General features: G+C 41.9%; 1 protein-coding gene across 1 annotated transcript; it reads left to right on the top strand.

The window, feature by feature from the left end:
• The first annotated feature begins 561 nt into the window (after positions 1 to 561).
• tex264b (testis expressed 264, ER-phagy receptor b) lies at positions 562 to 21,893 on the top strand. Its single transcript, XM_086117886.1, has 4 exons — positions 562 to 1,137; positions 6,503 to 6,724; positions 16,283 to 16,448; positions 20,716 to 21,893. Exons 1-4 carry the CDS (start codon positions 883 to 885, stop codon positions 20,985 to 20,987), a joined length of 915 nt encoding a protein of 304 aa, XP_085974012.1. The 5' UTR covers positions 562 to 882; the 3' UTR covers positions 20,988 to 21,893.
• The last annotated feature ends 1,762 nt before the right edge of the window (positions 21,894 to 23,655 follow it).

Below are 23,655 nucleotides of genomic sequence, written 5' to 3'. Positions count from 1 at the left end.
TTTAAATGGCGCAGCGCACTAAAGGGTCCGACTAGAATGTTAAATCACGCCTTTTGGTTCCACCTTTCGCGTCGGCGACTCGGCACGACTGCGTAATCTGCGCTCGGAGGGGGGGCCACGGGGGGGGGGGACAGAATCGGTGCTACAGGGGCACTGGCCCCCGTTGCCCCCCCCCCCCCCCCCAGAACCGCCACTGGGCAATACATTAGTCCAGTGTTGAGCGCATCTGCCAGCTCTGAAATTGTGTGTTCAAAAACGGGCTCTGGCCTTCTGGAGTTTGCAGGTTACTCCCGTACTTGGTTTTCTTTTGGACACTCCGACGTACTACTTCCAAGAGAGTCAGTAATTTCTCGCAGCCATTGCTATTCCGGGAGTGGAATTCATTCTTTTTTAAAGGGTATAGGTTATGTACTGTATGTGGAAAGCGGGTCCAGCTTGCGCGTTATAAAAAAATATATATACTAGCCCTCTTATTGTTGACACGGACACAAGGAAACGCAGTCGTCAGTGTACCTCGTTTGAACTTTTCGGCTGAATTTCACAATTTAAGTTATTCCTAACGTTAAATGTGTTCAAAATGGAAAATGAGACATTCATCTGAAAAACGAATTTTCTTTTGGCGGTGTCGTCAACAACCGGGGTGTTCAAAAACTATTACCCCCGCACCCCAATTACTGGCTGTAATGGTACATTCCAGGAAGTTTCTTTCATTCATTCATCCTGCGACCAGGTGGTTTCATCGCTAAATGCATCACAATTTCAGTCCACATTGGATGAAAGAAAATTCATGCGTTTATCCAATTGTGGCTTTATCCAACACCGTGTCCTAGTTGTGAATACACGACGATTCTTAAATCTAGTGAAAGATTATCACCGACTGTCATGTCAGAGTGGACTAGTCTGTGTGTGGCTGTTAGCTTGTTCCTCACTATTTCGATATTAGCAGGTTATTTTTTGTACTCCGGACTCTTGTCAGATATCATTATATTAACTGGATCTTCTCCTATAAGAAAGCTGATGTTTGTCTACAAGTTTAAGGAAGGACCTTATAAAAAATGTGCAGAACTGTTTAAAGAGGCCAACAGGATCGGACCTGAGCTCTCTTGTATCGGAATATTTTATGATGATCCCACAAAGGTAAGAAAAACACGCACCAGCTATAATCAATATGAGGCATGTTTGGATTTAGCACTTCACCTCGAAGTGTTGGATTTCGGTGGTTAATATTCAGGTAATACACGAATTCCATCGGTAGATGGCAACATCACATTTCTCTAGTCTCGACAGTATACAGCGACAGAAAGGTACAGTCGGGCAATAATTTCCATGGACAGAATTTCAAATAAATACGCACAATACATTGGAATTCATGCATGACAGAATTGGGATGAAATATACATCTCATCATAATAATGAACTGAACCAACAATTTGGGAATGGGTGACTCATTTTGCTTTTATTTGAGTGTTGCTGAAGTATATCTGGACAAGATGTTTTTAATTTCAGATTTGAACCAAATACTATACATGCTTCCCTTTCGGCCGCTGGGACGTGTAGCAAACCTCATCATAAATTAAGGTCTTTGGGGAGACTACAAACAGTCTTTTCTGGCTTGAGTTTATCTTGTGTGGCCTAAACTTGGATTCTTTCCTCTTTCATCTAGAACTTCTTCAAACAACTAAGCATATGCAGGAAAAGTGGTTAAGATGGCATGACTGTCCGTGTTTTATGTTATGTTTTGTTATTTTATGTGAACTGTTTTGTAAAGTGCTTTGTAACAACTGCAGCTGTTGTGAAAGCGCTAAATAAATAAAGTGTATTGTATTGCATTGTCAAGAAGTGTCACCTGCTTTTTTTCCAAATTTTAATTGTTGGGCGTTGTATATCTTTTAAATTAATCATCCAATTAATCGGTAATTATATTTTTTTCCAGTTAAAAATTGTCATTGTCAATAAAATAAAAATCCTTATGGGTTAGGCCCTCCTCAGAGAGACAAACACTGTAGAAAATGGATGGCTAGAAATTCTTTGATTTTCATTTACCCCAGTTAAACCATGATTGTAATCAAGAATATTAGGAAATTGAAAGCAAGAGACAGTTTTAAACAATGTCAGGTCATTTGTCACTTCCCGTTGCCCCCAGGACAGATCATCTGAAGCATCTAAATCATCTCTGCTTCATCACTGTGCGTGTGTTGTAAACTGGTAGGCTTTCCTCCACCTAGACCACTACATATAAAATGTTGTGGGGTGGAATTGTTTGAGATGTTTTCCTACCTCCTGTTCATGAGAGCTTATCCAAACATCACTGAAGCTGCGCACAGCAGGCAATAATATTTGTTGGAACTGCTTCTGATACCTAATCCTGGACACGCTCTGCAGTCTTCCAACTCATGTGGTGTGTTTTCCCACCTGTGAATCCACCAGACATACTGTATTTTCCATTTGGCTTAATCCAAACAGAACTTGAAATTTAGAAATGCCTTAATGTTGGAATGCTAAATGACAAGCGTTGAATGACAGACAGGCAACCAGATTCTGCATATTCTCGTGTCAATGAACTGGAAGTTCCATCGTTATGGAAAGATGCACATTCTACAAGATCGTCCAACGGATCATCATGTATAAAAAGAAAAAGCAAAGCGTAGAAATGTTGAAAAAAAAATTCTAAATAGCCCAAAATGAACCCCAATCTATTACCCAAAATTCACCTGAATAGATTTAATGTAGAATACAGTGGTGCCTTGAGATACGAGTGGAGAGCGATGATTATAGATATACAGTATGGGCGTTTTGTCTTATGAGCGTGGTTCAGGAACAAATTTAACTCGTTTCTCGTGGCGCCACACATGCTCGAACCCCTATCCTAACTAGACTGACACTATACCCGGAAAAGAGTGTGGGCCTCTTGCCTTTGTCTTACTGTACCTTAAAAGAAGCTTCATTAGCAAAAGGGAACTCTGTTGTGAAAGCCACTTTAACGATATGTAATCAGATTTAAAATTGCAGCATGTTACTGCAATTGTGATTGCCCATCAATGCCTCCTACATGATCTGAGCGGTCTTTTAATAGTTACGGCACCTTTCAAATAGCTCAGACAAAATCTTCCTTGCCCAATCTTAAATCTTCCTTTCACAAGCCGACAATTAGGATAGCACTGGGTGCTGGCACTGCACGGTGTCTGCCAAGTCCTGATTTAAATTCAAATAATTGGTGTAATGATCTCAGCTCATTAGTGTCCAAGGCGCTGGGTGCTTTCAGTCCTACACAGGAACCCCAGAGAGTGCTCCCAAATAGGAGCACTCCTATTTGGTGTCTAACCGGGGAGACACTTGCTATTGATGTTTGCGGTGAGAAGATTTTTCAAAAGGTGCAGCTGACAGAGGAGCAGTGTCTGCATGACTACTCTCGTCCCCTGACTTGTTCTTCTCGTGCCCTTTTCTCACATTTACCACCGTTAATTATTTCCTCTGGGGAAACTAAAAACTTCAGCAAGGACTTGAGTCGTTCCTGTGATGGTTGCCATGGATACTGGGCCGGAGTGTCTCTTTTTTATTTTTTTTGTTCCCGGAAAAAAAGGCATCACATCGTCTGGGCCCCGCTCATGAATTCCTCCTCCCTGACAACTCTTCAATTTCAAGCGGTGTTTCCCTGACCTAATGCTGCCTCTTCTCTGCCCTGTGGCTTACTTCATCCTCGACGAAGATGTTTACATGCTATCCACGTTCATGTAGCTAGTTCAGGCCAGTGTTTTGACATACATTGTCTTCATTAAAATCGCCGGCGGTGAGATGAGACGTTTGAAAGTTTCAGCAAGCCGCGTTGAGGTCATAAGATGACGGAAGCTGAGAAGGACGAGTTTGTTGGAAGATGCGAATTAGTGCAGCCGGTGTCTTGTGGAGCCTGATGAAATAGTCCACAATCTCACTAACGCTGTGCCTGACAGAAAGTCCATGTGAAAGTATTTGATATGCCAGGGAAACGGTTGCCTTTCCCCTTCCATTGCGTCACTCACCATAAATCATAAAGAACATTTTAATTCAATGCCACTGGGATGCATTGGATTCATAGTGATTTATCCTCGGCCAAATTGATTTGTGTCATCCTTTTGTTTGAGATGTCCATCTATCCGTTGTGGTCATTTATCTTGTTCAGGGTCACAGCGAAGATAGAGACCGTCCTAGCTGACTTTTAGGACAGAGGCGGGGTACACCCTTGCCTTGATCAGCAGTCAATCGGTCTAAATAATTCTTCACATTGGATGCAATTGAACAGTGTTTCTCACCCTTTGGTTGCACACCGTACTGAGCAATCCATAGCGTGCCGTGGACACAGCCATTTATTGTGTATGTGCTGTGAGGGCGCAAAGACACGCGACACACCCTTAAAATGAAAAATATTCAATTCAAACAGCATCGTCAAGATGACATCATAAAGCGCATCTCGTATAACAGAGGGTCTTGGCGGAGAGATTTCAGAGTGTTAACAATAATACACCAATGCAGAAAGCTTCCCTGTTAATTCCTGTTTGGCCGCTACGCAAAGTACTTCCAAATATGACGACGTTGGCATGCTGCAAGTACAGTGTGAAAAAGGCGAAGGAAGGCAAATGTGCGCTACATTTTAAAATCACTCTTACTCATGCAATTTTTAAGAATGTCATGGAAAAACAAAAGCAAGAACAAAAAATGCTCTTTGAACTCTCCCATGGAGAGACCAAAGACATATAAGATGAGTTGTCTACGGCTGCGTGGCAGTTGATCTCTTCTTTGAAGCGTGTTGAGAGTTTCTTTTGGACAAAAGTCATGAAAATAGGCTTGATAATATTCTCACCATGGACGTTTTGGCGTCTCACCCGATTCGGCTTCTCAACCTAAATGATGTCTTATTTATAAAAGACACTTTCAATGATTAAATCACAACATCATTAAATAGCAGATGATAGTTTTTTCCTGATATTAAGTTTGTACTTAAAACCCAATTTGGTATCACTGTTCTGTCACATGAACCCCCACTGTTGTCTTTTTTTCACCGGTAGCAGTCGCGGTAGTAGCAAAATTTCGACAGCGTAGGCACAGTGAATGCAGAGGCAAAACAAGAGCCAATTGCTTTTTTTTCCTGGATTCTCTACATGCAGTTCTGCGGTTATCGATAAACCCAGTTGGCTGAGAGTTCCCACTTGTGAACTCCCAAAAGATCCATCCGTGATGTCAAGAGTGTGCAGGGTTGGATCATTCGTGAGCAGAATATGGAGCACATTGAAACGACCAATCTCAATATTTCACTCTGTTTTTGACACATTATTTGTCCTGCGTCCTGTGACATGGAATCGCTCGCATTGATTTGGAACAATGATTCGATTTTTTTCCCCGTAATTGCTCTTAATATGATCCTCCCTGATTCAGTTGAGATTTAGTGAACGCACCTAAAATGCTTACAGCTCCTCGTTCACACTTTTTCCGTTTGGATGTTTGAACTAAAAAGGCACGAGCGCTACTGTATTTCATTCAAGTGCATTTTCAGAGGCTCGCACAGCCCAAAATCCAGTGGACAGTCCAAAGTCGTACACAATTTGTTGTCTGAGCCTTGTTGACTTCCAATTCCCAAACGCTTTCCACTCCATACGGTACACTGTCAAGTGAATTGATTTGTTCAAGGTTTGCTACCCTTTTGTGAAACATCTCCCCCCCACAAACAAAAAAAATGAGTATTTCTGGACCGATATCTGTGTGCTAAAAGTACAAATTTTGTCAAACTTATTTTCCCAGGAAAACTTTGGTTGAATTCCAAATTGTACGACTTGACTCCTCGAGGTTCCACTGCATAATAGAATTTCTGCTAAGTGCCATTCCACATGGGGTGAGAGGATTGAGGATTGGTTTTTAACCAAATTTGATCAAAAACAAAAACTCAAAATGAATAGCTCAAATCTTTGCGGTGATCGGTCACAGCTAATATATTAATAATAATACATTTTATATATAACTGCCTTTCAAAATACTGTTGTGGAATGTGAGGAGGGCAACGCCTGGGGACAAAAAAAATACCTGCACGACAAACACATTTTGTTGAACACACCAAAAACAGTCATTATCCTGTAATTTGTAGTTCTCTGCAACACTGTTGAGCCGGACGAAAAGTTTGCATTATGACAGCGCAAGAAGAACATCAACGCGATAGGTTCCCTGCACAAATCCCTCTACCTTAAGTGTTCTGTGCTTCAAATGGCACTCGGCATACTTGGATGTCCCAAGAGAATTCATTTGTATAAAGCGTTGCCTCTCCCCGCTCCCTCCATCGTCCTCTACTTAATTGGCATCGGGTTCCTCTGAAGGCCCAGAATGCCAAATCCGTGTGCGTTTCCTCTCGAAATTTGTCACCTGCCTGATGATACAAAAATATTCATATAGTCAGCGACTCAACCCTTCAAAATAAATGCTTGCCTGTGCATGTTCTGTTCTACTAATCCCCCTTTTCCGACGATGTTTATTTCATTCAAAGGTGCCCGGACCGCAGTGCCGCTGCGCTGTGGGCAGCATTGTGAGTGAGGGGGAGGACAAGGCCGACAAGGAGCTTCTGAAGTGCTACGAGACAGCTGGCTTTAAAGTGTTCTCCTTCCCTGAAGTCACACACGTGGTCACTACCTCATTCCCCCACAGGACCGTTTTCTCGATCCCCCTGGGAGTAAAACGGGTCTACCCACGGCTAGAAAGCTACATCAAGGTATTTTGCCTTTTTTTTTTTTTTTTTTTTTTTTTTGTGGCGCACCCCTCCGTAACACAATCTGCCTTCTATCGCCTTACAAATATTGCTGGAATCTCAGGCTTGCACGTAGAAATGTGATCCAGAATATGACTGTGAGGTTGGAAAAAAGGTCCTCTTAGAAACAGGACACACATATTTAGTTTGGATGGAGAAAATATTTGAAGCATTGTCAAACATGTGTTAAAGTGGAATGTCTATTTATTGAGATAGGAAAGTTACCATTGCATCACACTCATCAAAATTCACAATCCGATTCATGATCCTTGTGCTACTTTCGAGTGTCTGTCAAACTTGTGTTAAAGTGGAATGTGTATTTATTGAGATTGGAAAGTTATCATTGGTCAAAATTCACAATCCGATTCCTGATCCTTGTGCTACTTTCTAGTGTCTGCTCCAGTTGGATCACAATGGAAAATTCCCGTAAATAAAGAAAAATGTCTAGGGTAAAGAATCATGTTAGGCTTAACTACAGCGTTAACTCTACAATCACACGGCTGATTTCTGAAAGTCAAACATTTCTACGACTAAACTCCCAATACGTACAACATAGCCCTTATGTCCAAGCTGCAAGAATTTTGCCTTCTGGTCTTTGGAGTAAACAAAATAGATCATCAGAGTGCAGCTGGATGTTTGTTGGGATTCAATCAAGGACCGCCACTCCTTCATATTTAGCTTGAAATGTTTGGACCAAAAAACCCCCCCAAAAAAATAGTGTGTGCAATGTATGCTGCATCATTTGTTTCCATCGAACAGTTCTGGGTTGAGTATCCTTTTAGTAACGTCAACAATGATTAAAAAAATTCAAGCGTTTCAGTTCAGAATTAAAAAGGCCTTCAGGCTTTGATTTTCGCTCTTAAGCAACTGCATTTACAAATACCGTTTTGTAAAACTATATTCCTTCACTTCCTGGCAGGCGGAGATTTGACAAGACACATACACACACACACACACACACACACACACACACACACACACACACACACACACACACGATGAATCACAGGCTCATTTTAGCGGTGCAGACAAAAGAAATGAAACAAGAGGGTGTGTGTGGGTGACAAAATGAATCATTGCTAGAGGTGAAGTCAAACCGAGGAAATTAAGTCCTCAGTTTGTAACCTCATGAAGTTTCTGTATTTTTAATACTCTTTTTCACATTTCCCAGTATGCTCAGGAGTTGAGAAGGTATTATTTGGGTAGCGCAGCTAGCTGATTTATTTTCCTATACGCGTGGAGTCCAAAGAGAGGAAAAGAAAGTCAACATTCTTTTTAGCACCGAATGATGAAGGGCCTTACTAGGTGCTGCTTGAGGGATGCCGTGTAAATGAGTCACTGGCATGCGCTGATTTGTGTGGTGAATCCGGCGATTGTTTAATTATGCAGCAGGCTCAAAACAGGTGGCAGCACCACAGGTTGTCTTCAGTTGCGCTGCTTCTGTCGGAGGAATGTTGGCCCGCATCCTGTCTGGCTACCGCCGCCATCTGTTCGGACGCTGCCTAAAGCTGGCTGCCCTCCAGCGGCACTTAGACAAGTCGAAGAGGTCGACGCACGCAGCCAATGATCTAACCGGCCACCGGTCTTCTTCTTCTTCACCTAAATGCATCACATTTTTTTATCTTTGCTTCCCCTCGCATAGCTCAGCTGTCTGTTTTAGTCCATCCTATCCACCTGTGCACCCATGAGATTTTGTGCGTGACTCATGCAAGAGCGGTACTGTAGTTGCCCAGGATTGCTCCACTGGTATTGTTCCATTCAGTCGGAACTCAAAGACAACCTGTGAAGTACTCGGATTAAAATTTTGTTTGTTTGTTTAAAAAATATATTTTTTCATATATGAAATTATAGAAATTCTGTACAGACCGTGGCTTCAACGTCACTTGCGGTCCGCGGCTGACAATGATTTCACCCATCATTTCAACAGGAGGGCGTAGACCAGGGGTGCCCAAACTTTTTTGACCGGAGATCTACTTTTCGTTCAACCAACCTCCCGCGATCGACCCGTTACTGCTCACGCGCGCATACGCACGCACGCATGCCATGACGAGCAATAGCCTGACGCTGAGGGATTCGACGCACCGAGGCAGCCTGTTAACGATCGTAGCTCACGCGTACTGTTTTAAAATGCTTCTCTCGGCCCTGCAGATACCCATTCTTTGCCCGTCCCCTCAGTGAATTGTACAAAACAAACTCTGAATGAGAATAATGGTAACGATAAAAGATATAGCGCAACAACTCTGATCACAAGCTGCAACTGCAGACTGCTGAGCGCTAACAACTTGCGGTGACGCAGTCACACGTCACCGTAGTTTAAAGATCACCTGCTTTCTTTTCTTTTTTAAATACTTTTTGTCAAAGTGAGACTGATAGAATGATTAGGGTGCAGTGTGCATTAACACAAAAAATACATTACTAACATGCACAGAGACACAAATGTTTGTGTGTGTGTGTGTGTGTGGGGAGGGGGGTTCCCCTCTACACCCCTCCGATCGACTTGGGACCAGTCCTTGATCTACTGCTCGATCGCGATTGATGTAATGGGCACCCCTGGCGTAGACTTTTTATGTTCATTGTAGCCTTTTGCCATTCCAAAAACCCAAACTTTAACAAACTCTTGACAGGTCTTCTAGAGCTGCAGATCTTCCTTTGAACTATATTGAATAACACTGTCCATTCGGGGCTGGTTCCCCGTGAATAAAGCATGCAGTTGACGTCTGACACATTGAAGATCCCAAATGATGAGACCTTTTCAAAGCAGCTCATCAGCATTTAGCAAATCTGGCTCACCGCGGCAGGATGATTTCTCGCGGTCAGACACCTTTGTTTTGCCACCCTGTGGTCAGGCCTGATATTTGCCTAGTCAGACCATCGATCAGCCCCTGAGTCTTTCTTCTGTGCCTTACCCCTCAAGTGTTGAGCTTCATCACAGATGCGGCAGCGTCTTGAGATTCTATTGGTGCGCAGTGGCCCGGGTCTTCGGACCTTGCAGTGAGGACTGGAACGGGAAGATAATATTGCTGACATTCACAGAGATGTGAAGGTTCGAGAAAGGCAGACTATGGAACATTTGTTTGCTTGAGGGCACGAAAGCTGATTGCCAGCACTGAGCCTCTGTGCTGAATATAAAGCATTTTTACCTTTGTTCCTCAATAACGTCCTTATTTTTAGCAACCGACACATATGGCAACATGCTCACGAAGCCTCACAAAGTGCTGCCTCTTGCAATTTTGTGTTGGTCTTGCCACTATGGCGAACCTTGCAAACCGGGGCGCATCTGCTTGTCCTCAGGGCTTATGAAACATGCAGATATTTGGCTATGATGTAAATTGAGAAAGGTCAAAGAAGGTCATGGGGGTTGGTACTCTGGACAAAGACATGGAGGCGGAGTTGTATGCTGGGGAGACGATAATGTCCACACAAACGCGAGCACCATTACTCAAGACTGACGATCAATCCGCACAATTGACTATTTTTTTTCACCTAATTTATTATGTCAATCCCTAGCTGACTGAACCACTTTTAAATAACCTTTTTTTTCCCCCAGTGTTTTCAATTATTTTGCCGTTTCTCCAATTTATTTATTTATTTTTAATTACTTGTAATTAAATGGACCGTAATCAAATTTCAAGCCACAAAACCAAGTCAGTGTTCTCTCTTTGATGGAGAACGTTGCATCAGGAGCCTGCGAGCGAACACTTCCCACTGGGGGCTCCACAGAGTTTGCCCCTTCAAACATGACTTTCATCTCCAGGCATCTGGGACTCTACTGTTGGTGTTAAATGTCACATCTGCATTTGATTGATCCGATTCAAATTTGACCCTGTCGCTCTGAATCAACATGATGCTGCCAAGTGTGATTGCGAGTTTAGAAGGTGACTTGTTTCTAGATGGTTGCGTGCTGCCGGCGATCTAATCAATCAAGTTAAATGTGTGTTAAAAGCGCTTTTAAAGCTGCCTCCATTGATACGACTTGACTGCTGTCTTAGATGTGATATTGTGTCTTGCCACTAGCGAGATTTACATTCGTTTGAGGTTTGCTCTGTATGTTGTAGGTGTTGCACACTTTAGACAGTTGTCTTGTTCAAATGCCGATCCCAGCTGAGTTTTAGATTGGTCTCGGCCAATCGCAGGGCACACAGAGACAACCGTTCGCACTCCCATTCCCATCCAATGATGATTTGGAGTCTTCAGTGAAGCTAATGTGAATGTTTTTGGCAAATAGGAGGAAGCAATCATGGAAGCTACAATGAGAAAACCAACACAAGCCTGGGGAAAAGCAAGAAGCAATGCAAAGTGCACGCACGAAGGCCGGATTTGAACGGCCAACCTCCGAACGGCAGGCGGATGAACCAAGCACCGACCCCGCTGCGGTGCCCTCAAGGGATTTTGTGAATAGCAATCGAGGAGGCCATCTTAAACCGTTCAAGTATAAGTGCGACAGGGATGGGGTCCTGTTAACCAAGTTGAAGGGGTCTGGGACTCCAGCGGGGGAAATAAAGAAAATTGCGAAGATAAACAAGAGGCTTAGGAATTAACTGCTTTATTCAGGTCACTGACTTTCAGGCATTCCTTTTTCATATTGTCATGGCTGAACACGTCAATGAAGTGAGAATTGCGGCTTGAGTGACAGCAGGATTGTACTTTACTGGCAGTGAGTTCTGTCACTCATGTCTTCAGCACTTTTGCACCTTTAGGGCTTTTCTGTGAAATGTAGACCAGAGGCTTCATGGATCGTCTCATCATTTGTACTTGGATGAGAGAATGGAGGTGTGAGGTTTACCTCGCCGTGATCTTAAAGTCAAGTGTCATTCTGCTTTGTAGCCCATGAGTGTGAAGAATGGTTTGGCACTGCCGTTTAACGTACTTTTGGTAAATGGAAATGTAATGGTGTTTTCTTTTTGGCATTTGAAGAAGAACTAAATAGTTGATTAGACGTTGATGACATCCTGAACGTAACGCGAGTCATGTAATCGCTAAGCTATGTGACAACATCCTTTCTTCTTTACCTGCATTATGCATTTGCTTGGCTTTCTAGGAAAAGGAATCAACTGTCAAGCCATAATGTACGGTATAGGCTAAGTGTATCGGCATGTTTTACCGTGGGAGATGAGAATTATCTGCTTTTAGAGTTCTAAAAATACACGACAGTGTTTCATTTATTTATCCAAGGGAGCGTGACGCACTCACTGTAGGGTCTCATGCAGATGTAGTCCCCCAGGCGAGGGACCTGGAAAGAGAAAACACATCCTCTTCCTCTTGTTGACCATCTATCGGTCACCAGGTCCCTCAGGATGTGCTTCAGTTAGGCGGTAAATAAGCAGCATTTCATCGGTGGAGTCTTTTGGTCAGGACAGTGAAAAGTAAATCGGACAATCGAGCTGCACAATTACAAAAATGTGTTTCTTTGAGCAGCGTGACAAATTTGTTCAGTAATTGAGGTGCTTATTTACTGTGCGTTGGTAGATGGTTGAAAGCATTCGTTTAGCGAGGAAAAATGATACACTTGCACTAAGCAGAGAGAGAGCTGTTCTCAACAGTGCCTCATTTATAGACATTTGAAGTGACAGTCATTTTGTCAGCCAGAGTGATTTCCCTTATGCATTCCCTTAATTGAGCCGCAGTATAATCTGTTCGAATAGTATAATTTGTGTGTAAAGTCTGAAAAGAAATGCTCTTCCCATGACCCTGATCGTCTTTTCTGCCTTTAAGTGCTCGCACTGGTCCCAGTGGTCCCCGATCCTGCGGTATATGGAGAAAATACAACAAAAATCGATAGCGCACCATCCTCAATCCCCTCCCCAATTGTACAAGCATAACGTGTTGTGCGTGTCAAGAATTCCACTGTCGGTCTTATTATTTGGCCTTTGCTCTTTGTCCCAAGCCTCCAGCCGGGAAGTAGCATAGCAAGGGAACAGCAAGGCTCCATTGGTTAAAGTCTTCACAGATAATGATTACAAGGAATCAATCTTACCTGTCCTATTTTCCACACGGTTGAATTCACAGGCCTGACAACAAGTCCTCAATGAAGTATTTTCAGCTAAGGCCTTCACATACATTAAATATAGAGTGGATGTCAAAAGTCGATAAACACCTGTTCAGATACCCTTTTTAAGATTTAAAAAAATGAACCAAAACAAGTCACTTCAAGGCTTTTTTCCACCACAGTTTCAAAAAGATTACTGTAGTCCCCTTCCCATTTTTTTTATATCACAAAAGCCCCGCATTTGAATAGGTGCGTGTTGACTTTTTATAGCCACTGAAGCTAAAATAATTTTTACAGTTTTCCCAAATGTAAAAAGCCACAGTAAGATTTGTTCACACAAACAACAGTTTCCTGCCTAGTCAGAACTTGATGTTCCGCGTTGCCATTGATCACCGCTGTGTTCCAAAAATGATTCAAAACACGTAATAGATGATGTTGAACCGGGCGACGCGTTCTGTCAGGACAACAAACAAGGGCACTCCAATTTATTTTTGGTTCATCCCACCAAAACCTTTGTGCTGCTATTAATATACCGTTCATATTAATCAGATGCTGAAAAATAGTCAAAAGCAACCTTTAACAACTGTCTAAGCCATTTTTGATTAAAAAATAAATCTATGCAAAACTGGAATGGTGTTTTTGCCGGGAAGCCGGGAACCCCATCAAATTGGTCGGAAATGCGTACACACAAAACAAATCTACGACTAATTAGCGGATATAATGAAAGTCCACTTAAATTATTCATGTAGCCTAAATGAGGCGCTGACTGCGGTGCTTCAATTATAGCCGGACAAGCATTGCTGCCGGGCTAAAGTCTATCACTGGATATGATGCTTTTGCATTTGTGGTGTATTTTATTGACCATTTTTACAGAAGACAGACTGGGTGCTGTAATCATCACATCGTATCACTGAAATATTACCTGTCACTACGCTCCTTGTAAAGTAACAAAACAAAGCTCAAGGATCATGATTGCGATTCTTGAACTTTGTATTACAGTGCAATATGTATTCCTATTGTGATTCATTTCGGATTGCTTTTTTTTTTTTACCGGTCATTTCACTTTATTTTGCTTACTTGTCGAGCCATCAGTTATACTCAAATAAAAGCCCCCCCCCCCCTCCCATCCACCCTACATCTCAAAAGAACAGGAATAGGAAACTGTTATCTGCTCATTTCCTTCTTGCTCTTTTTCCTACAAATTTATTTGAAGCTGGGATTCATTTTAGGTCAATTCTAAAGAAGAGCGAAGCTGAACTGCGATCGGACTACATGAAACAACATGACATGATGGGGTGGTGGGGGATGGGGGAGCAGACTCCCTTGGTTTTGATCAGGACCTCAATGCATGCATGCATAGATATGACCTATCTTTATTTGAAACGTTTATTGCAAATGGCTCACAAAGCCCACATCCTGAAGTTTAAAAGTAAAAATTATTGATGCCTTTGCAGAGGACAAAGAGGTTGATTGTGGAAGATTTGAGTCCTTTATTAGACTGCAGTCTCCTCTTAAATAATACTACTTGTCAGTTCATTTGAACTCAGAAGCGTCGCTTCCCTTTCTGTTCCGTCAAATTCTCCGACTTCCATTATTTAGAACAAAAGGAATATCGAATGGAGAACGGACCGACTGCATTACCGAGCCAGCTCCCCTTAATGCGCTCTTTTTATTTTAGTTTGACAATTTCTGATGGCTTGTGTCTGTCACGTAGCACATCAGTATGCATTATGCAAGACATATTCTAAGCCTGACGTTGGATACACAAGCTTCTGGGGCGGTCGGGGGTATTGATCATTGATGTTGAAATCACCGAAATGGATGTTGCTGCATATGGTCGAGCAAGGCTCGTCAACAGCTGAGACAGATGCTGAGAAAGAAGATGGGATGGAGTTTGAAAAGAAGTCAGATGTCTCCTGCAAGAATATACTTTGCGCGCGCGTGTGTGTGTGTGTGTCTTTGTGTGTATGTGAATCCTAGAAGTTGTGTTCCACAAAAAAAAAAAAGCTTCCTGTCTCCACTTTTACTTGATTCAAAGTGGACTATCAGCGCAGCCCGCAAGGATGCTTTTTTCTCTCAGGAAGAAGCCGTAGATCAATCTTGCCGGTTGAAAGTCTTGGAAGGGCATGCGGAATTATTGATGGCTCCAAACACTCAGACTCTGGTACTAGCGATGGCAGCGAAACCCACATTTAACATTTAAACAAAGGCGTAACATTCTAAACCATAGAGACTGTCAGTATCACAATATTTTGGACTAAATGTCTTTAGGCTTTTCCTCTCATCAAATCAAGCGATCGCAATTGTAGATGCATAAATCAAATGCTTTCCTGGTTTGCTTGAGCTTATTTATTTTTATTTTTTGATTTCTGAATAAACTCTCATTTGAGCAGGTTGACCTTCAAATGTTCTTTCAGCTGTTAATCGATGACCCTGGCCTGCGGCACCCTGTCAAATGTTTAGCTCATGCCGAAAGTGTGGAAGTGAGCGGCGCAAGAGCAGAAGAACAAAAATGCGGCATATGAAAGGTTAATGAGCAGTGAGAAGCGGAGCGGGGTTTTGTTATGTGAGCCTCTGGTTGATTGACGTGAATGGGAAAGATGGGAATATGGCAGCGGTGATGCAGTGTTCCCTCACTGATCGCGAGTGTTACATTCCAAGGTGCACTCTGAATAGCCGAACAGCATTTGACCAACATTTTGAGTTTCCGAACAGTCTGAGTGAACCAGCGTGCTCAGAGTGTATGTCCGAACGCACACAGGATGAAGGAACAGGGATTTTGGGGGTTACGAGCTCGAGGGCGCATTCGGAATTACAGTATACTCGGAGCGTGCTCTGCTTCACCCGGACCGCTCCGGAAACTTAAATGTGTCGTTCGGTTATTCAGACTGCCGGTGCGTGCTCTCGGCACTCCCAACTGGAAGGCACGGTGTGCCACTGTGTCAGGCAGTCCAGATGGAAACAGTTCAAGCACGAGGTGCTGATTGGTTGAGGGCATAGGCTGCGTTTAGAAATTAATGAGGGGGGAAGAGCGTTCTCTGAACACACACACTCTCAGAGCGAATTTCTGAATGCGCTCTTAATGTTCATACTCTGGGTCTTTGAAAAACAGACCCCTCGCCCCTCAAAAAAACAAAAAACGTTTGTCGACCATTGCGTTGCATTGTGATAGTACACTTAGCAAAATATCACTCCAGAGCAGTCTTCAGTTTGGGACCGAAAAAAAAAAGCTCTTGCAGTCCAGCAATTTTACAATGCTGTTCCATTGTCAGTTGTCAATTCATGGGTGATGGAATCATGTGCTGACAAAAAAACCCTCACATCTGTCCAAGTTGTACTTCAAACTAAATGTACTAAAGGAGTACCATCTTTGGAAATTTGGGAAACACTGTCTCAGGTTACGCTGCAAATTCTCACTCCGAAGCTATCAGGTGCTGATAGCAAGACGTCAGGTGCATGTGCTTCAAAGAAGATAAGACAAATTGACTTGCATTTTATTGTCTGAGCTCACAAACTTCATTGTGATGTCATCACAGGACAGGAAGCTGTGTGCACACCCGTTCCTCGAGATCTACAGTAACGATGTGATCCACTTCATGGCTCCGTTGGCTCGGCAAGGAGATTTCTACGTTCCGGAAGCCCGTCTAGCGGAAAGGAGGCTTCCAGAACAAGAAGAATTGGACTCTGATTCGGAAATTTCAGGTATTTTCAATTGCACCTTGGCCTTAATGGACTTGAATGTGTTTTTGCACTGTATATTGTATATGTGCACATACCTGTATATTCTTTTGTCCTCTGCAATACCTGATTAAATTATCTTAGTTTACTAAGTCGGTAAACTCTTGTTTGTTGCTGCATGACTGTATTATACTACTTCCCCCAGTGACCCAAGAAACATATACTAGAAGGAACACAGTGATTGGAACAGATTAGTGGCATTTCCATTTATTTCAATGGGCAAATATGATTTGAGATTTGTTTGCTGTAAGTGACGAGCTTGGTCACCAAATGAAATAAACCTGTATTCCAGGGGACGGCCGTATGTCCAATTTCAGTTTTCCTTTATTTCATTTATCATTTCATAACTACTGTACCGGTACATATAATTTTGGAAATGTTTGAAAACTTGACACACAATGGCAGCCTGGCCAAGTGACATTACTCCATACAACACTGGAATCAAAATGGGAGTTGAGATAATTCAGAGTGAGATTCTACCATCCCATTAAAAAGGATCAATTAAAAAAATTATGAAGAAAGTCTATCGAAATTCAAAATTAGAACATGTTTAACTCTGTGCTTTTTACAGAATTGCAACTACTGGTAGAACAAATGCAACACTACTCAATTTAACCCTTTGAGGGACAGCGGTTACTACAGTGGAGAGCTTATCATGTTATCAGGTTACAGGGCCCCTGAAAGGGTTAATTGACCCTGGTTTTTCCGAGTGGTCAGTAGATCGTTACATTATAAAGCCCACATGTCATTCAGCCGTGTTAGATGACCCTGACATTGTTTTTCCACGTCTGTTTTAATTTATGAGGAGCACTGTGTTGTGATTTACACCTTTTCAGGTGTTAATGAAAAGAGCAGACACAACAGCATCCGCTGAATGTGTCCTGCCACTCACCCAGGGGCTGACAGCAACAAGACGTATGCCATATGGAACTTTCACTGTAAAAGATGCGCAAGTGTTTTAACGCTATTCCACTTGACACTAATTTATCCTCATGAGACTTCTATGCTTCTGAGGGAGTGTTTACCACAGTTGCTGCTGTATGAAGCGCATCCTGTTATGCAATGTGTAAAAAGAAGCCCGTGTGATAGGAATGGCAGAATTTTTTTTTTCAGTTCCATAAAATGAAGCCTGTGTTTGAAATCGACACAAGTGGAAGGTCGTACGATAGATCTGTGAACATCTGAATTTTTTTGGGGGGGGGGGGGGGGGTTGTTCAATATATGGCCACCTTGCCCAAGGATGTCACAAGAGAAAGGGCTTCACTTAGTGTTGGATTGGTCAATTACTGTACTGATCGTTGTGGAAGAACGCTTTGTGCTTAAATTAGAAAAGACGATTTCTACTGTGCTGCCGTCATAAACACAATTGTGGTTAATTGTCAAGAGGTGACAATTGGGTTATTTTTGACCCCACTGGTTTTCACCCTCTATCCCGCAGGGCACTGAACAATCGCAAGTGTTGTAGAAGGCAGCGAACGTTGCATTTTCGTCAGGGTTCGTTCAAGCTTGCAAATGTTTGCCAATCGGTCGCCACATGTTCGCCTGTACATTTCTTTTCACAAGAACAAAAACTCAAATACTCTCGGCAAACATTTGTGACCTTGAACGAAACCTGCCGAACTCTGACGTGAACGCGTATTTTTCTACCTTCGCCAACGGTCGCAGTTGTTGGCCTCTCAGTGGGATCAAGGGCTTTAGGGTGCCTAAATGGGTAAAAGAATGACATGGCAACAAACAAAATACAACCAAACGGAGAGATGCAAGTTCCAGATCTGTTAGACAGCATCTTAGGAATTCTCCTGTCACTTTGTGTTCCATGTCTGTTCGCACAAAAATTAATTCGGACTGTTTGCTGTATGAAAATTCATGAACATATGCAGATCTTCTGGGACACACACGACACCTGAATTTTACTCTGCGTTCTTCAGTTCTTTTTGCGACCCAGGTGGAGGCACGTTCTACTGAACACTCCATATTGTATTTCAGTTTATTATTCCAATCGCTAGTCCACCAGTCAAAGGTTTTGAATTTGTATTCCAACTTTTGACTCATGGAGTGTATGTCTCTCCGATGCATTTGGGAGAAAAATGCCTACAGAATCAATTTCCACACCAAAAAAACTGAAGCACTCCTGCAGTTTATATTTCTGACCCAAATCCCATTTAGCGGTTTGATTTTGGCATTGATACAGTGGCATACCATGAAGTATAACTCATTCCTCTTCTACCCTGCAACATGCATGCTTTTTTTCCTTTTCATTTTGTTTTTGTCTTGCCTACATTCATCAAGGGCATACACTCTACATGTAAGTTGATCAATTAAGATTGAATCAATCAAGAACGCTCAGCTACCTTTAATTGTACTTTTTGATGACACTTTTGTATCCTCGTATGTCGATTATTCAAAGGCTTATTTTAAGCTTTCAACGGCATATGTTCTTGGCTTTTCAACATTTGTTATATAGGGTTGAAAACATGCTACTCACACTAGAATTGATTATTACATTACCTGTGATCCAGTTCTCTCTTTAGTTTGGTCCTAATGTTCTCTCTATCGCTCTAGCTAGCTAGCTAGCTAGCTAGATAGACATGCAATATTATAATTTAAAATACCCTTGTGTCACTATAGTTAACTACCAATATATGTTAGAAAGAATAGTTTATGCATTTTCAGTGTATCGTTGACCTATTAATATACCGGTAATAGTTCTTAACGCTACACTCATTTTACGAACCTTATACCCATATTTTCCCACAACAGTGAACTATTCAGCATTAGTTCAACATGAAAAAAAAAATATTAAGACACTTTGAGCCACATGGCTAGAAAGGTAACCCTTCAGACACTCATTCAACCCTCTAAATTGCTAGAATGTAACTAAGCAGCAACCTGGCCCTCTTTATCTCAAACTTGAATTGAGAGATTTTCTAAAGTCAGTTAATGATCTGCGCTGTTTGCATGCTGATATTTGCTCGCCTTGCCCTTCTTGTTCCACGCGAAAGGTTAGTTCATACTGTGTGTTTATCTTCCTCATTTAGTTGGCCGCTAATGACAGACCTGTTGCTTATTTGGACATATTGATTTGAGAAAAGCGCACCCTGCCACACAAAAGGCCAAAAAGGGCAGCAGACTGGTACAACCAGGTGTAAAATTGATCCTATTTACCTGCAAAGGGCAAACTGGAAAAAAACAGTGGCAATCGCAAGGTCATATATGTAATATAAACTTCCCATGAAAGAGAAGAAGGCATTTAGTGGATGTAAAATGTCTTAGTGGAGAAAAAGTGCAAATTTTGACCTTCCTCGTTAAGCCAAGAGGCAATGCAAAATGTCACTGGGGCAGAGTTAATACAGCTTTGGAATGCATATTTTCGGTGGTGTAAAATGTAAAAGCAGGAGTATGAAAATAGTCATATTATTTTGGTGAGCAACTTGTTTTGGAAAAAGTCATTTTACCAGGTGAATATCATGTCAAAACTCCCACAAACGTCTGAGGCGAGCAACCGCAGTATCACTCGAGAGAGCTGCCAAATATTCCCGTACTTGATTAAATATTGGACTTTTTTTCCCCACAGTTTCAAATGATTGCTGAGTGTCTTAATAGCATCTCTGTGGCATGTTTTCATCCGAAGGCTTTTTCTTGTAACTTATCAATTTTAACCTCCAATTGTTTTTCTCTCGAATAATTTTTCCATCTGCGGTTTCAAAGAAGTAAGGGCGAAATATGACTCTGCTATTGACAGCCAATTAACTGAACTAGCCAGTTCAGCTATGTTAATGACAAGGTGAAAGTGTCATCTTACCAGAAGTGCGAATGTGGGAATATTTCCCGTCTAAAAACACACCTGTTCAGGATTGCCTACAACACATAGCTCTTCCATTTCCTATGTTTTTATGATTTTATGTCCTGTTTTTATATAATATCTCGCTTACTAATTTTTACATTGTATTTTCTTATTGTCTGTACAGGGTGGCATGAAAGGCGCTTTTAAATAAAATGCATTTATTATTATTATTATTATTTACATCCATAGTTACATAAATGCATTCTGTGCAATCAATGTTTAGGAAAACAATGGTGGAGTTGCAATGCAACTCAAATTGGAGCAAACAGATTTTGTCTGAACCTCTCGGATTATTTTGGAAGCCCTGCTTTCCTCGTGTTTGTTTATGGAAGTGCGCCCGCCATCTGTCCCCATCTCCTCCTCTTGTTTTTGATGGCCGCTCTCTAGGTGCAGACTCAAACAGCGAATGCAGCTCAGGGACTGGGATTTTCCTGTCAGACAGTCGAGAGACGTCACTGATGGCGTCCTCGACCCGGTCCGAGTCCATCCGGGACAGCGGGTACGCAAATCACACAGGGGAATCGTCCAGGGACCGCTCGCTCGTGGAGACAGACTGGGAACGGAATAACCAAGAACGGGAGCAGTTTAAGAAAGGCTTGAGCCAGGTGAGCCTTGACCCCGTCCCGCACTTGTTGGGTGCTGTTGGTGGCGAGGAGTGAAGTTTGACCCGAGCAGATTTCAAGTCTTAGACAGTTGAACCATGTCTAAGACTTGAAATCTGAAAAAAAAAGTTCTCAGGATGCGCTAAAGTTTTTTTTCTTTCTCTGTGATTCAAAGTCACAAGCCCACTCTTCTCCTGTAGGCATGAAACTTAAATACACATCTTCATGTGTGAATGTCATTTTTTTTCACCATTTATTATATTACAATATAATTTTGGCTGATTGTCACCCTAATGACTGGATAATATACTCTTCATCCTTGCAGCAAGGATTCCTGCTGAGAGATTTTCCCGCTTTTTTTTCTTCCAAGAAGTGCTCCTCTACGTTGAGCAAAAGAATTTTGACTTGAATGATTTCCACTTTGTGCCTCTCAAGCTCATTTCTAAATCTGATTATTATTGCGCTAAGGAATTTATAGACGTGCCCAAATCGGAGGGGCCATTCGTTGGTTGTGGCTTCTTCAGTTTTCATTCGTTCTCCTGTTTTCTTCTTTTCGTGGGAACATTAGCGGGATCAGAGGTCATTGACGCTAGACCCGAGAGAGGGGCCTGCCTGTCTTATGATATCTGTTGTAGGTCATCCCTGAGGTGTTTTTTTGGTGAGGATTTTCCACTTCAAACTCATGCACAAATGCCTTTATTTTGATGCTGGTGCACAAAAAATTTTTTAAATAAATAAAAGAAAAACTTTTCCAAGTTGTTCCTTCAAAGTTGTAAGCGTACACGTATCCAAAATATATTGATACTGTAGTATCAAGAATCAAGATACAGGGCCAACTGAGTGATCCAGTCCTAGTGTCAACCTGTGTTCAAATATTTGTTGTGTTACACATTCTGTCATTTCTGATGGCCACTGATCATTTTAACACACGCACCCGTGCTTGTGCTGTTTTTAGTTCTCTTAAAAGGTTCCAATAAATGTATTTTTTGAAAAAGATGCTTTGTGAATGGATGATTCCTTTCCAGAATCTCTTAAGACTGAAAGGCATGATGATGGTAATGCTTTGGGTGGATTTTTGCCAACCTTAAAGAGCCAAGGCCCCCATTTTATATCCGCTCCCAGCACAACACCAACCAAATATCTCACAAAAAAACGTAGGAATACTGAAGTGATCTCATCTGAATTTACTTACTGTGAAATCTGGACCTGTTTAAATTGAACACAAAGCTGATGTAGCCATAGGAAGCCTCGACATACTCTCCAGAAAAGAGCAGCACAACGGTGATTCAGTTTCAAGACATGACTGTGTTTAAATAAAGTACAACATTACAGAAAGCAATTTCGGGTTTAAAAAAACAACAACATTCCAACAAGGTTTTATTTCTGGGGGGTCCATTTTCTATTTAGGATTTTTCAATGAATAAAAATGTGTGATGATGGGAGGATGCAATTTTTATTTTCTATTTTCTTTTTTTAGATTGATGACAGTTCCAGTATTCGGAAGAATAGAATTCCAATGAATGAAATCAAATACAGTGTACAATAAATAAAATATATACAGTATATATTTTTTGTGCCTGAACGCTCACCACAACAAAGATCTGAATTCCAGGGAGAATATTTGCCTTTACAATTCAACAACACAGAGATAAATCAACAGATTTTTTTTGTGGATAAAAAAATGTTCGAATGAATGAATTATCTTTGCCTCCTGTTGTAATGTTACTGTGTTAAATAAAACAATTAAAAAACAATCAAGAAGAAATTGGCCAATTTCAAAATAGCAAACTAATATCCACCAAATCTGTTGGGCCCTCGTTTTAAATTATGAGTGTGTTCCCGGAACACATGTAACTCCTGTCTCAAGGCACCGCTGTACATCACCTCCAATGTAGTATCCAAAAGTATCGATATTTGATTTTAGAATCCACTTTAGAGCGTAAAGTGTCTTGGAGGGATCGAAACTTCACACTGAATCTCTTCATCACCAGTACACATTTGGTTCTGGTGTTTAAGAGATTCATGGACCCAGAAAATTTGAGAAATCCTGAAGCATGTCATTGATTAAATGACTCTTGTTTGGACAATTATCACCCTGTCACCTCATCCGATTATCCTCGCTTGTAAATTCACACGCCACTTTACTGTTCTGTTTAGTCGTCCAGTTCTAGTCGGCCATTGCTTGGCTCTAACCTAATGTCCCCCCACCCGCCCCATCCCTTGTCCTATTGCTCTTTTTTCCCCTCTCCGGAATAAATATGGCAGCAGCAGTCTGCAAGACCACCTGATGACCCGCAGCTTGTGATGTATGTGCAGTCATATCCAGCCATAGCCTTCATCTCCGAGCAAACAAGAGATCACAGCGAGCTTTTCACAGCAAGCCACTCGGTGGCTGCGAGTGTGCAGGCGGCACACACACACGTCATCAAGTCAAAGGCGCGCCATAAACCTTGATATGGAGTAAATCACCTTTGCGCATGTGGCCTGTCACGAATGTTCATTTAGGACTCTTCAGACTGCCATGTTGGCCTTGATGAAAATGAGCAATATAATGGCTTTTGTCTTGTTTTAAATCAAAGTTCGTGAAGCCCCCCCTAACTTCATACTTGATGATAGTGTGAGTCACTGTGCAATGGTTCCACAGCTGCCCCAGTGGACTGAATAAGAGCCTGCTGCAGGATACCACGATTCATTCTTAGCACTTATTACTTTGCACCGACAGAAT

The sequence above is a fragment of the Hippocampus guttulatus genome, chromosome 8 (assembly GCF_054856545.1).
Source record: "Hippocampus guttulatus isolate MCC_2025c chromosome 8, RoL_Hgut_1.0, whole genome shotgun sequence".
Taxonomy (NCBI): Eukaryota; Metazoa; Chordata; class Actinopteri; order Syngnathiformes; family Syngnathidae; genus Hippocampus; species Hippocampus guttulatus.
This window is presented reverse-complemented; position numbering and strand designations above follow the sequence as displayed.

Excerpts from the sequence above, each read along its gene's own strand:
- tex264b (XM_086117886.1), top strand. The coding sequence starts at position 883 with ATGTCAGAGTGGACTAGTCTGTGTGTGGCTGTTAGCTTGTTCCTCACT. Across the intron at positions 1,138-6,502 it reads TTTATGATGATCCCACAAAG|GTGCCCGGACCGCAGTGCCG; the intron begins GTAAGAAAAACA and ends TTTCATTCAAAG. Across the intron at positions 16,449-20,715 it reads CTCTGATTCGGAAATTTCAG|GTGCAGACTCAAACAGCGAA; the intron begins GTATTTTCAATT and ends GCCGCTCTCTAG.